The 15,826-nt window shown below is 28.2% G+C and overlaps 1 protein-coding gene across 1 annotated transcript in view; it reads right to left on the bottom strand.

The window, feature by feature from the left end:
- LOC107449102 (retinol dehydrogenase 7) overlaps window positions 1-14,144 on the bottom strand; it is a 20,925-nt gene extending 6,781 nt beyond the window's left edge. The window contains exons 1-3 of the mRNA XM_043054390.2: window positions 13,775-14,144; window positions 7,286-7,498; window positions 4,677-4,859 (exon numbers count right to left, since the gene is read on the bottom strand). Coding sequence (XP_042910324.1) covers window positions 4,677-4,859; window positions 7,286-7,498; window positions 13,775-13,997 — 619 coding nt within the window. The 5' untranslated portion in view covers window positions 13,998-14,144. The remainder of the gene's footprint in view (window positions 1-4,676; window positions 4,860-7,285; window positions 7,499-13,774) is intronic.
- Between the last annotated feature and the right edge of the window lie 1,682 nt (window positions 14,145-15,826).

Below are 15,826 nucleotides of genomic sequence, written 5' to 3'. Positions count from 1 at the left end.
CAGTTTTTAGTTAAATATGAATCTTATAAGTTAATCTTTTTTTTGAGATTTGGCTAATAATGTTTGATTAGCTTACCTAAAATACGTAGTATTATTTACGTTTGCTATGTTATGTCATTAAAAGTAAAGTACAAGACTTCTGAAAATTCCGGAACAACTTACGAGGAACACAACATGATGAAAAGGACACGCAAAAACTAGTGTTCCTACGTTTTATACAAATACAAATAGGGGTAAAAAGGCACAGTCTTGTAACCTTACGCATCACCGAAAATCATTTAATGCTTCCTAATGTGGAAGTGAAAAAGTGACAAGATTCTAAAAATAACTCATCCTTTGAAATATAAATCTAATTATAATTCAATGGTATGTTTTCAGCCTTGAATTCCCAAAATAAAATATCTTTAACAAAGACATTTTATGAAACCGAAAGATTTTTAATTCTTTTATTAATACAAAAGTATTTATAATTTTTGCATTGCATCCCTCCCCCCCAAAATTTTTTCTATTAAGCCAAAAAAAAATAAATAATTTAGAATACTTTAAATTTATAAACTTTAGGTTGGTACGACTGTCCTTTTTTGCAACTACAAATAATTATTATTTTTTATTACGTGCAAAAAAAACACAATTACTTACAATGACAAACATAAAAACATGATAATGCAATTTATCTGTTTAGGCAACTAAACATAAAAAAAAATTAAACATGATTAGATTCTACTAACATTCTACTAAAATTTTCAAAAAAATTTTTTCACACTTAAGTATACAAACTTTTTATGCAAACGAGCTGGACAACAAGTGTCATTTATTCAGAATTTAAGATTCTGTGAGGTTAAAAGGGGTTATTTACTTGATGAAAATCTGTATTTCCCGTTAAAATGGAGGAAAACAGAATTTCATGAAGCAGAGGGAAATTGAGAGATCCAGTTCGGATATATACAAAAATAGTTTATAATATTTTCCTCACTTTGAGAAGAAAAAAAAGTTCAACTTTCATCGCCCTCACATCCAAATGATGCTGAGGTAAACATCTCCACACGTAATTCGGATCTCTTAAAAATATAGGGTTTACTTCTTCCTTTGAAGAAAGTTAAAAATAAAATTTCTTTTCCTTCGGATTCTATTCATGATTTAATTTCAAAACATTTGTGGGTTGTGATATTTCCTAAGCTTAGATACATGTAATATTTCAAAATTTTGATTACTCAAATTATTCTTTTTATTTATTTTGTAATTAGTTTCTGAAATTTTTTGAAGAATTTTATACGGTCCACTAAAAGGAGGTGACAACTTCCTCGTATTAGGATAAGTAAATTCTTCAAACATAACTAATTCATCAGTTTTAAAATCTATATCTAGAAATCTAGCATCATAATAGATTTTATTTATTTTATGATATTCATTAGTTCTTTGAATTGCTATTTTTTTAGCTTCCTCAACAGGTGGATAGATTCCTTCATTTAAGGGATTTTCATAGGGGAGTTACAGAATGGAATTAGAATTAGTTACAGAATGGGGAGTTAAGTTATAAGTATTAACTATATCTTTTAACAAAATAGTTAGTAGGTTTTTCATTGATTTTACATTTTAAACTCGTAATTATTGTTTGACCAAGACGTTCTACCTTGCCATTAGACTGCGGATGATGTGCTGTTGTCAATAATTGTTGAATTTTATTATGTTTCAAAAACTTTTTAAAATGAGAAGAAATAAAGGCAGCGTTTCTATCACTCAACAAGGATTCGGGAATTTGATTTTGAAAAATTTGATGTAAAAAATTTGTATAAGTTTCTGAGCTAATGGATTTTGATGCAAAAGCCCAAATGTATCTTGCGAAGTGGTCAATAATTATAGTTAAATAGTTTTTTGCTGAATTATAGTAATTCAATTTACCAACACTATCTATTGCTAGCAAGTCAAAAGACTGATTAACAGGGGGTAAGAATTGTAATAATCCAAATCTTTTGTGTTGCGGTATTTTATTTAGTTGGCACGTATGACAATGTTTACAAAATCTTGTTATATTTGAAGTTATGTTGTTCCAATAATAAACAGGGGTTATTAGGTTAATCATCTTTTGCACTCCTGGATAATTAAATTTATCATGAGCAATTTGCAGAAGTTTTAGTCCTAACGAAAATGGAGCAACTATTTTAGTGAAATTTTTCTTACGTACACACAAAACATTATTGATATCAACAAAATTACCTTGCATGTTATCTTTCCTTTGAGCTTCAACTATTTAACTCAATTTTAACAAATGTGAAACATGAGCATTATTATTTTTACCATCAATTTTGACAAGTGAATGTGTGGCATCTCTCGAAAGCCAATCTGCTTCAAAATTAGTGGAACCTTTTGTGTATTTAATATCATATTCATCATACTTAACAATAATGACCATCTAAATAATCTACCTTTTAAATTTTTAACATTTTTTAGCCAAACTAAAGCAGCATGGTCAGTATGTATGGTGAATTTTAGGCCAAAAAGATAATGATGGAATTTAAAGAATCTACAATAGCAAGACATTCAAGTTCGGTAATTGCATAGTTTTTCTCATAGTCCTTTAAGGAACGAGAATGAAAAGCTACAGGATGCACTACACCACATTCATCTGTCTGTTTTAACACTGAACCAATTCCAACTAACGATGCATCAACAAAAAGATGACATTCATGATTAGTGCTAAAAATTTTCAAAATTGGTTTTCAAATAATAGCATTTTTTAAAAGTTCAAAAGATTGATGACATTTTTCTGACCTCTCCCATTTTACATTTTATTATTATTACTGAATAGCATCATTTTATGGTTATCCAATTGTTTTGATTGTATACTGTAAAATAACTATTAAATGAATTATTACTTAAGAGTGTTTTTTATGAAAAATTCCAAACCATGTAGGTTTGAGTTTTTTTCCCCTAAGTTTTGTTATTTTTTTGAAATTTAATTTTTAAAATCAAGGAATACGAATATTTAAAGTAAGCAGTTTTATATATATTATGCTCATTTAGGTTCAATTAAAAATACTATGAGTCATTTTTTTAAACAAAATTATTTGTTTAATTTATAAAGCTTAACTTTAAGCAATAAAAAAAGGTATATTGTTTTAAATTGCCGAAATTTATTTAAGACAAATATCTGAAACTAAGTGAAATTAATAAATTTTTGAAGAAGAGGTTTGGAGCTAAAAAATTTGGATTAAATATCCCTTTTCAAATTCTATTTTGTAAACTCTTTTGTTATAAACTTGTTTAAAATCCAACCTAAATATTTATTTTGATTAGAAAAAATAAGTATAATTTTTGTTCTGCAATAATCCTAGTTAGTATATATTCGAATAAAAAAATTAACTAAATAACATTAACTGCTTGCCTTTACTTTAATATTGTTTTTACCATAAACTTCGCGCATACGGTGTTTTCTTAAGTCAAAAAGAAATAAATAATAAAAACTAATAAAAATAAAATTTTTAATAAATTACTAAAATACAGAAATATTTGAATACCTAATTTTAGGCATATTTTAAACTAATTAAATTGTGTCAAAATCTTACTTAAAAGTTTTTGAAGCTTCTGAATTATAAACAACTACAATTAACTCAAGTATGTATTTTATGAATTTTAATTTTTATGAATATAGATAGTGTACGTAATTTCCGTTATCAATATATATGTTTTGAATTTATACATAATTATAGGAAATTAATATATAATCGAAAAAAAGGAAGAAAAAAAAAGACAAACATTATAAAAAGTTGATATACCAACCAGGAAAGCAAGATTGAAGCCATCTAACTCTTACAATTTTACAATACAAAGTAACTGCAGATTAATCGGAGTGTATACCTCTAAAACAATGACTGCATAATTGCTTCAAATTTACTGCAGAATAACCACGGATTTTAAGTTTCAGTTTTTTCTAAATTTATGATTTTAAAGTGACCTCACTTAAACTACAATAATTTTGTAGACATTAGCTAAAAGTTTTTCCGAAATAAATTACTGAGAAATTACTTCACATTAGCTGCAAAATAACTGCAGTGTTTTTGCAGTTAAGATTACACTACAGAAAATCTGCAGTTAACTCTAGAAAAACCACAAAATTACTTCAGTTCTGCAGAAAAACTGCAGTATATTTTCAGCTGGGGAGGTATAAGACAACAACAATAACTTAAGGCGTCGGAGCATTATATTTTCTCTACTAGTTCTATTGCCTCTGACCTAAATTTTCTTGCAAATTTGGTTTAAGAGTTCTAAATTCTACTTAACTGAGAGGCCAGTAGATGTGAGTATTTGATTATAGAATGTCAATTTTTAAAGTTTGTATTCTAATCAAGAGCATTTTTTTCATCTATTGCACCTTCTCCGGGAAAACACAAATGTCACGAGCAACTTTTGTGACCTTAGAGTCTTTTGATCAGAAGCAAAAAAAAAAGGTTTCAAATATGCATATTTTTTGTAATATCTCAGGTATTGTGTAAAGAAAGTTTAATAACATGCGACAAGTTGAAATATGAAAAAAGAAAGAAAAGACTAAAATCTGTCAATACAATATTTTTAAAATATACGAGAAATATTACAAGCTTCATATTTATTTAAATTTTTAAAATTTTTTAAATTTCCAAAAATTTTTATCGTTTATTTTATAACATATAGAACTGGCTTACCAATAAGACTCGTGAAGTTAACTAGTCTTCCTTTTGATTGTCGCAGTAAGGGCAAAAATGCTTTGGCGACTCTTATATGACCATAAAGATTAACTTCTATAGCGTCTTGAAAATCTTGCATCGGAGTTAGTTCAACGGAGAGTCCTTTTAGAATGCCTGCGTTGTTGACAACTGCCCATAACTCTGAAAAAAAAATAATACTTCTCCTAAATTTAATCTCCTGAAACAAACTTTAAATAATTGGCAGAAAATGTTAATTTTACTTAGAACTATGTGGATGAGAAGAAAATCAATTAATAAATGCGATGAATTATTTTCTTGAATGATGAAGTTATTTAAGCTTAATTTACTTTTATAAGTTTAAGTTTTAAAAATTACATTGATAAATTTTAATTTGTGCTTTTTTTCATATTGTCAAATATTTTCATGATGCACTTTCTGATGTTTTGATCATGAAATAGATTCAATAAGATAATTCTATGTGATATCCTAAGAGGTTATTTAAATCATATTTCGCACCTCACTAGCGCTTTTTCATTGTAATAAAAAACTTCCACGAACGAAGGCAAATCGAAATTGAATTTTATGCAACCAATCACTTAGAAAAAGCACAAAAACAGAGAAAAAGTATTTAAAAATATTATTTAAGTGACAAAATTGCTCCGAATATTGTTCAATATATTAGACGCTGGGTCTCAAGATGTCAAAACGAATACTTATGAAGCAATAAATTTTTTTTTAACAAACAAACAAAAAAAAAACTTTATTGTTAAAAAGAATTTCAAAAAAGAAACAAATAAATAAATCAAAAAAGAAACACATAAATACAAGGAATATGTATTCGACGTCAAGAGGAAAATCCTGTGCACAATAAATTTAAAATAGAAATTAAGAGAAAAAAGATGGATACATGAAGAATTTTGTTTCTATTATTGTTAAAAATATGTACTAAACAGATAAAAAAATGACATGAAAATTAAAATAAAAAATAAAATCAACATGGCTAACAGATGATATCATGGATTGAGAAACCAGTTCAAATTTAAACACATAAGTTGTGAAACAAAAAGACAGTCGCACAAGACACTAGTGAGAGTAATAGTCTTACATGGCAGTGAATGCTGGGCAGTTAAAGCAGACGAAGAGAAACTGATGACTTTCGTGAGAAAATATTAAGATAAATTTTTGATACAATAATAGAAAACGGAAACAGGAGAATTTGCTACAACCATGAATTACAATCAAAATACAAAGAACCTAACATAGTAAACAAGTAAACATGATCAAGATATCTCAAATAAGGTGGCTAGAGCATGCATTCGAATTTAGCAATGCAAACCCTGATAAAAAAAAATTACTTTCCAAACACCAGAAGGAAAAAGAAAGAAGATCTGCAATTAGATGGCTAGATAAAGAAGTGATTAAAGGATTTGGGAGTTAACAGATGGAGAAATATGGCATCCAATAGATCTACATGGGGTTAACGGACTCAGACGGTCTTGGCCGGTAACCGGCCGTAGTGCCTGAGAGGAAGAATACGCTTATGATAATAAATAAGTAAAAAATAATATAATTATATGTAGGAGTTACGGATATTTTATTTCATACAGTATTGGTTTAATAATTATATTTAGTTTTCTTCTAATAGTTTAATGATATTAGGCAAAAACAACAATTCATTATTTGGAGACATAATTTATAATCTTTGATCGCAATTTGAAGAACTATGTTCTTTTTATATATTTTTTCTGACTCTTTTGTGACTTCTGTCTGAACAAGCAAAAATATATTTAATCATAAAACACAATTTCTTAGTTACTGAAAAATTTAGTTAGATTATAGGAAATTATTAATTATTTGTAGGAAATTAGGAATTATTTGTACTAAAATACAGAGTCCAAAAAATTAGTTTTAAAATTTTTTTAAAACTCATATTCAAAAGTTTTATTAATAATTTATTTTGTAAATTAAATAAATTTCAATGATGAATCTCTTGGATCTAAATAACTGCAAATAAATGCAAATTAAAAAAAAAAAATAGTGATCGGAAGTAAGCCGTGTTTGTCAGATCTTACCTTCAACGCAAAAACAGACACCGGTGTTTCATGCTATATATTTCATAACCATAAATTATTAAAATGCTAAATATAGTATTTTACATTTTTTTTGACATAAATTATTACATGAATAATAATGAAAAAAATAGGAAAAGTATGTTTAATAAAAATCTGCGTCAAAGGATTGCTCAGTTCAGCATTTGGCAAATCCCTTTGTTGTCTACATGAAGAATTTGATTTCATATAGTTGTATTTATATTTATAGTTGTATTATATTGTAAGGATCTTATTTTAATTTTACTATATTATTTAAACACTATAACAAAATCCTTTTTTGGTACAAATATTGAGAATTTGTAATAAATTAAGGGATACATTTGTTCAACATTAAGTATGCATAGACATTTAAAAATAAGTCATATCTTGTAAGAGTATTTTTTCCTAGAAAAGGTGTTGAAATCGGGGAAAAACCCCAATAGTTATAATAATTTTAATGTTATTGTGCAACCGACGTGTTGCCATACTGGTTTTATAGCATTGCTGTTTTTTTACCAGATGTTCCAAGGTTCTCTTTGACAAATTCTAACGCCTTTTGAACACTTTCATCTTTCGTAATATCCATTTCTAAAACTTGCAAGTGACTGGACCTTTTATTCTTCAGTTCTTCAGCCCCTGGTCCAGTTGGAAATAGACAACTAGCAAACACGTGATAACCCAGAGAATCGAGGTGAATAGCTGTGGCATGACCGAATCCTCTATCACAACCTGAAACAAAAATCAATGTAAGGAGTATCATATGACGCATATCAAAGCACTTTAAGTTATAATAAATCTTGGAGAAAAAACATTATAGAAAGATTTTATGTTACGTAATTTGACATTATGCACATTTGAGAACATCCAAAATTTACGCTATAATAAACACAGGCACTTAATTGAAAATTCTTTTTTATCCTTCTTTTTTTAGTGATTTTGCTGTCACAAACGCATTCTTTAGATGAAAAAGTTTTCACTGATTGTTTCTTAAGTGCAATTAGGTTTCGTTGATACTAAAATCAATTCTATCTTTAGAAATGCGAAATCAAATAAATAAATGAATGTATAGTTTAACATTGGGAAATAAATGCTGAAAATAAGGAAAAAGTTCATACTGCGTAAATGACATAATCTGGGTTGCTAATTTGAAACAGTATCTAAACAGTATGTGCCCAAAAGTCCCGAAATTGCTAAAAAATGTTGCACCTGTTATTTTTTCGTTTAAGATTCTATTTTTAATAACCGTGAACTGTCAGTTGTCTCACTTTTTAATTGGCAGCATTTTATTGCGCAAGTAGCATAAAATATAAATTTCTGGTATTCTTTATATAATTAATACCAGCCGCACTTGGCGACCAGCTCTGAGACTTTTCATAATTGTCTCGTACAACATATAAACTATAATTATAACCAAGACGAATGCACATCACAACTGTATTCAAATATTCTAATTCTTCAGCCTCTCATCTAACTCTAACATCTTAATTAGTTTTAAGCAATATAGTAATATTTTTTTTTTCAAAATCTTACTGTTATCTACGGTTTTGCTCTAGCAGATGACTTTTATTTCAATTTTAACTGTTTTCAAATGATATCTGCGATATTGTCGAAGTTCTTTATGAAATTAATTTTAGTAATAATTTGAAATTTGCCCGGCAAATCACACAAACGACCTTAAGCAGGAACTCGTAACATTTCAGCATAGAATGCAGCGGAAGTATTGATATTATTTCTATCTCTACCGTGAGGTGAGACAGAAAACTCATTCCAATACTTTATTACCAGCTGTACTGCTTCCTCTTCCACCTCTCGAGCCATAACTTGAGTATCGTATATGTAATTGTTGTAAAATGGCCAGCTTTGTCACATATAATTGGAATGACTATAAAAAATTGCATACTCTACAATTCAAAAATTTCTTCGACTATTTTTAAATAAAATAATAAATATTTACTAGAAATAACTTTTAGTAGGGGATTATCTTTGAATAAACGAACTTTATAAATGTATGCAAAATTTTTTTAATTTGCTGAAAAAATTCCAGAGATATGGCGAAATATTTAAAAAGTAAAATTAACCTTAAAGGGTCCACACTTTTTACAGCTCAAATTATTGAGACCATAATTCACAGATTGCGGTTACCCCTTAGAAATCCGAATTCGTCGAAAAAAGGTATGTTTATTCAGGTAAAAGAACGTTTTTGTGTCTGATTTGATAATTTAAAATATCGCCTGTAATTATTAATTAGCATACCTGAGATTACCTTCTCGAACTATCAATACTGAATCCCAGATCGTGAAGATCCAATCGTTCGATCAAAAGCTTTTCAGGGATGTCCATTTTTTTCACACTGTACACTAAATATTCAATAAATATTTTGAATAAGAACAGTGGCGCATATCTTTCAATAACTCTTTTTTTCTGCTATTTCTCGGGGTTTTGAAGACTTGTATTAAATATTAGATAGAAGGCGATGAACTGAAACAAAAAAAATAATGTAAAACAGTTAAAAAAATTTAATTTCTGATCCGAGAAAGAATGAGGCAAAAATAAAAATGTGAATGAAGTGTTTATTTTAATTTATTATTATTTCATTCTTCGACTTCACATTTGTAAACTAGTTAATTATTTATTAAATAATTACTTTTCATAGTATACTGGCTTTTTTGAATTTTTAAATTGAAGAACCACCCAAAACATCTCCTATTAATAATAATTAATTTATTAAATAAATATTTAATTTAAATAATTATTAAATTAATAATTTCATAAGCTGGTGTAGCGATACAAGACAAATTTTAAGAGTGCAACAAAGTCTAGGATCTTTAATTTTAAATTTTCTTTTTATAAATCGATTTGGAAATTGCGTTCTTTTTTATTATCCTTCTTTAAATTGTGCTACCTGTTCTTCTAATTGACAAAGACTTATAACACTTCTAACACACAAGCCTGTTTAACAAAAAAAACAAAAAAAAAAACAAGCAAATTTATTTTTTAAATACGGAAAATTTCTGAGAACCTAGAGTCTTAAAATAGTCAAAATAAGCATAAAGTTGCTTTAAATTATCATATTTGAGCCACTATAACTCAGTTGTTAAGGAACTGTGCTACCTTATTTATGACAAATTTTCAATCCCCACTGGCACTGGAAGTAGGTACAGCTTGGAAAAAAAATAATCACCCTGAATAAATTTTGATCAAATGATCGGTTCTTTTACTAACTAATACTCATCGTAATGGTTCAAAGGATTGACCTCAAGTATACAGACGATGCTTTAAGTTAAGAAATCAGACACAAAAAACGTTCTCTCACCGTATAAACACACCTTTTTCTTAATGGATTATGAATTTTGACCATCAAAATAGAGGGAGTAGCTGCAATCTAGGAAATATGGTCCTAATAATCAAATCAGAAGAGGGGTTGGACGTTAGAACCTTTTAACGTTAATTTCACTTTTTTCATATTTTCCCATATCTCATGAACATTTTAGCTTGATGAAAATTTTTTTGCAATTATGTAATTCGATTGACCCAAAAATGCTTCCAAAACAAAAAAAAATATTTTTTTCATATTTATTTATTCATTTTTTATTATTATTTATATAATGGTAAGAATTTTGGATTGTAAGGTATACAAATGTTAACCTAATTTTTAAGAAATTAATTTTCTGCTGCAAAGTATAAAATTTAAACGAACAGTTTCCGAGAAATAGTAAAAGAGGGAAATTTTTAAAATTTCCCTTCTCAGAAAGTATTAGAAAGTTTTCTCCTAATTCTGTTATTTGCCACGTAAAATTACGTTATTTTCTTTTTGAAATTATATAAAATTTTACCTTTATGGTTGAAAATTTATTGCGTTATTATTAAATAAAGTAATTAAAAAAAATAAATAACTACTAAAAATATTTTTTACTTGGAATTATCTTTAGATAAACGAGTTTTATAATTTCGTGGAAAATTTTTTCGATTCACTTAAAAAATTTCCTAGATATGACGAAATGCTCAAAAAGTTAAATTAAATTTAAATTATCTAAACTTTGAAACGCTCTCCTGGCTAAATTAGTGGTACCCTATTTCCCACATTATTTCTCCCACCCAGTAGTTTTGTTCTCATGAATTAAAAGATTTATACGCCAAAAAAGGCATGTTAATTCAGAGGAAGTACGATTTTATCTGGTTTCGTAAATTAAAATATCTTCATCTTCTGATACAAAGCATATTTGAGGTCACCTCCTCAAACCATTAAAATCAGTGGTTCATAAATAGTGCTCCGTGGAAGAGTTAAAGGGTTTCCGTGAGCTAGTATTTTTTTATAACCAGTGATAGGTTTCAAAATCTCAGATAATATTTAGTTCCAAAATATGATTCATAATTTTTTTTTAATCTTTCGCTTGCCTTTATGAAATTATTTCAAGTAAAATGTCGAAGGAATAGAAAAAGCCTTTTTAAGAGAAAATATAATACTTTTAATAACAATATATTGAATAAATTATGAAAAGAACAAACATTTGTAAAATATTATAGTATTTCCCATTACGCTTTTAAAATCAAAATAAAATAAATAGTATCTTTAATAAGGAAATATGTTTCACTAGTAACAAATTTTAAATGTTTATAACTTTTCTTTTAAGTTTTCACTTCGAATAAACAATAATTCTTCTTTTTTTAATCATTTTCAGCTTATGTAAATGTACTAAAAACAATTTCATAACTAGATCAGATATAGCGCAATGACTGTGAATTCAACTGCTGGACACAAAACACAATACAGATAAATAATATTAAAACAATTAAAAATCTACATACCTCTAATTGAATACTTAAAAATAAGCTTTTACAGATAATAACGTTCACAATTACCTTAATAACTTTATTCAAAAGTCGGGGCTCCGCCGAAAGAAGGTTGATTATTTTGGAGATCGTAGTCGAAAGAGTTTTGAGTCCTTGTAGGTGAAGATCGATTTAGACCAAATGTCCATCAGAGTAATTCAATTTTTTAGACACTGCGCAAATTGTACACGGAAAAAGATAATTGGGTGATTCGTTGGAAACATGACAATTCGGACCAAAAAATTTCTTCCAATTTAAAGTCTTCAAAATAATAAAAAAAAATGTTTTTGTATATTTATTTAGTTACATTTATTAATATCTTACAGACAGCTGTGTAGTTTATTGATATTTGATCAAGAAAAAAAATAAAATAGAAATTCACCCAATTTTGAATGCCAGGAAAATGACATATTAGCTTGGAATTTCATATAGACATATTAGCTTAATTACATATGACATATTAGCTTAGTCATTTTAAGTTAATAGTAAGTAACTCATCTTAAGCCTTTATGCTAGATGGAGCATGAATCACTTAAATTAATTCTTTTATCCACCGTAGAAAGAATCAAAAATGTTTTTGTTACTGTTAAGTATGTACGGAATAAAATTGTGTATAATAATCAATCATTAAATAGAGAAATAACTTTGATTACATTCAAACATATTACAATCATGCATTAATTTTGGTATTAGGTTAATATTTGCTTTCCCTCTTTACAGTATACTGTTTAAAAAAATTCCTGGTAACACGTCAATGTCCTGGCATTCATAAGCCAGGAAAATGAAAGCCAGGATAATGGCAAATTTGCCATTTTATAGCATTTAACTTTAATTTAGCATTTTGGTCTGAGACGTTCGCATTCCGCAAAAAACAACAGGATTTCTTAAAATAACTCAGATAAATCTATGTATGCTATGTATGCTATTAGTTTATGCTATTAAGGATTTCAAGGAGACAGGAAAATGACAACATAAAAACCTACTCACCTTGAAAAAATTTTTTAAATAGATTTTGAACCAGAAAGTTGGTTCGTTATTCATGCAACAAGACATGGTCAGATAGGATGGCATCTAATCAATCTATTAACGTAAGATATTGATAGCTGGAGTTATCTATTTAGGCTATAAATCACTAAGCAAAAGTAACCAGGAGAACGACAGATTTTCGTGTGACAAACTAATTATTGACAGAAAAAATTATTTTAAAAAAAGTTTCTGTAAATAATACCCTCTGCGTATATTTTAGAAATGCTTACAACGGTTGAGATAAAAAAAAAATTCGACATTGAAAAATTTATGGGAAGTTTTGAAGCTAGTTATTATTGGAAATATTGTTTGTGACATACCAGGGCAATGACATTTTGAAATTCAATTAAATTTTTCAAATATACAAAACAGTCAATGCTAGTACAAGGTAATTTTAAAATGATAACAGCGATGCTATTTATTAAAATTTTAAAAAAAAGTTCTTTTAGTAGTATAGTATTAGATCTTGGAGCAAGAGACTGTAAATTGTCATATTTCGTAAGAATCAACCAATTAAGAAAAGCATGAACACTGTACGATTTTTTTTGAATAATAACGGTTGGAAATTGAAAAGCAGCGTTCTTACATGTTAAAGTTGTTTTTCGAAGGCACTGCTGTTGCATGACATGATGCCTTTTTTTAGAATAATAAGCTATTTTCATAACTGATAACTATTTTCATAACTCTTTCATTCTTATGACTGTTAGATTAAATTAGCCCATCTTCAGACGGCGTCCTCTATGTTTATTCGGAGAGTCAATATAAAGAAAGGGAAGCTTTGAAAAAATCAAAAGCGTTTGTAGTCTAATTTTTCAATATTTAGAAACTTACTCTAATGCTGCCTTATCCGTTCTCAAAAAAATTTGCAAAAAACTTAATAAGGTATGATTTCGGATAATTCTCATCTAAGTGAAAAAATGCCACCAAATTGACAATTTTTAAAAAAAAGTTTAATAAGCTTAAAAATATTCTTATTTTTTGTCAGTTCTGAAGCCCAGATAAGTCTCTACAGCAAGATGGCATATGAAGTATAAAATTAAAACTTTACTTCAAGTGTGAGGCACTTGAACTGTGAATTTTTTTTTATTTCCCTTGGAGAAGGGGATTCGAAGAACCTTCTTAATAAAATAATGGAAATAATCTACTAACCTGTGATTAAGACGGCTTTTCCATCAGATTGAACTCGATCATTTAACCATTTTTTTTTCGTAAATTGAAAAGTAAAGCACCCTACTAGTGCAGTCGTTGCTAAGGTAACAGCACAAGCTATGAAGTCTGTTAAAAAATGAGGAGCAATGTAAAAAAACGTACGCAAAGCTAAAAACACACCAAAGAAATGTGCCAACACAACAAGACAGTATTGAGAATTCATATTTCAATACAAAACTAATTTTTAGTAAATGTCAAAAGGAATTTTGTTTAAATTGTATGCATTGAAGCCGGTTATGGTGAGCGCTTCAACTCAGATGAAACAGTAAATAGAGAACTAAACTCGCCTACTAAAATCAAAATCTTATCTAATATTGCGATAGAGAAGGGTCAAAGGTTTGTAGTATCATCAAGACTATCTCTTTTCAAGTGAATTTTTTGTTGTTGATGAATTGATGTTTAAAACAATTGAAAGTTATTTAAATATAAATCACTGCCTTGAACCGTGTCGTCTTTGTGAAAAGTTGCACAGAGAAAAAAAAAATATGTAGGGACATTTCTGGCAAAAAAGAAAACTATAATTCCAGTCAATAAAACTAAAATGCACGGTATTTAAAGAATTTATTTGGCAATTTTTCCTCTCACACGCAATGTTTTATCGAAAATTCTGGTTTTCAAAATTATATTTCGCATTACCACGCATTTGCTAAAAAATTTAAAACTGAAAAGTAAATTAAACCGAACAAACGGATTTTATGCCATGCTCTAAGATATCGTGATAAATATGCTAAATTTTACCGCATTTATCAAGTTTATCATATAATATGAAACCATATTTCATTGTAAATTATTGATTATTGTAAGCAATTTTCGTTGTCCCATCTAACGTGACGAAAATTTGCATTTAAGCTCATTGGATGTTCATTAATGTAATTAATTTATACGAAATTGTTGTTCAAACTCAAAATATGCTCTTTTAGTTTCAATTAGTCCTTTTACCTACTATAAATTATAATATCACTGTAAAGAATAAGTTATAATGATTTTAGAAAGTCCTAAATTCTACATTAAATTTTAATGTTCTTGAAATAAGATATTTATTATCCATACCTGTGAAAACTTTTTTAGGCTTTATTATTTTAATTTAATTAAGCTAATGTACTGATTCAATTCAAAACTGAGCACCATTAACTTATTTTTAACTTCGAATTGTTTGAAATTAAATTAAAAACTAAATGCATTATAATTATAATAAATTATGAATGAGCCGTGAAGTCTCAGGATGAAGCGTGCACCTTTCAATGAGGTAACTCAGGTTCAAATCCCAGCGATGGCTGGTTAGGAAAAATTCTGCTGCTGGTTCGCATTGACCATAGCTCTAACATCAAATATCCTTAGTTTTAGACGGATCATGGGTTAGAGCCCCCTTGAAGTCGAGCTAACAGTGGGAGATTTTAGAAGTTTTCCTCTCCATGTACAGCAAATGGGTTCAGTTTTATCAAAATTCCTCTATGAAGGCTAGTTTGTCCAAATGCTTGATCTGGGAGTTCCCTTGCCTTCTGATTTGGTTTTCAAATTACAAAGCTTCGGAGCTGAACATGGGGGCATAAACTCAAAATTGGGTCGACTGTTCAACGACTGTAATAACATAAAATAAATCATACATGAACTTATAATGAAATTCAGAAAGTTCCATCACTGTTCCTCCCGCTGAGTATGCTACATTTGTCTTTTTATTACAACATAAATTTCGAAAATATTTTCATTCCTTAACTAAGGGAATTCGAAAAGCAATCCAATTTATTTTCTACAGCGCCTTCTGTCAGAATATATTTGAATTTTTAATAGAAACTCTGGAATGAAATATTTATATCCAGTCACATGAATTTGTGGCAAGAGTTATTTTTTGAATCATAACTGTTTTCCAGTCGTAAATTTTTAAAAACCGTGAGACAAATTTAGGACACCCAGTTTCTGCTGAACACTCCGTAATTCATTATTTTCGATTTCAATAAACATTTAATGAACATGTAACACCATTTTAGGTCGTGA

This window comes from Parasteatoda tepidariorum, chromosome 1 (assembly GCF_043381705.1).
Source record: "Parasteatoda tepidariorum isolate YZ-2023 chromosome 1, CAS_Ptep_4.0, whole genome shotgun sequence".
NCBI lineage: Eukaryota > Metazoa > Arthropoda > Arachnida > Araneae > Theridiidae > Parasteatoda > Parasteatoda tepidariorum.
This window is presented reverse-complemented; position numbering and strand designations above follow the sequence as displayed.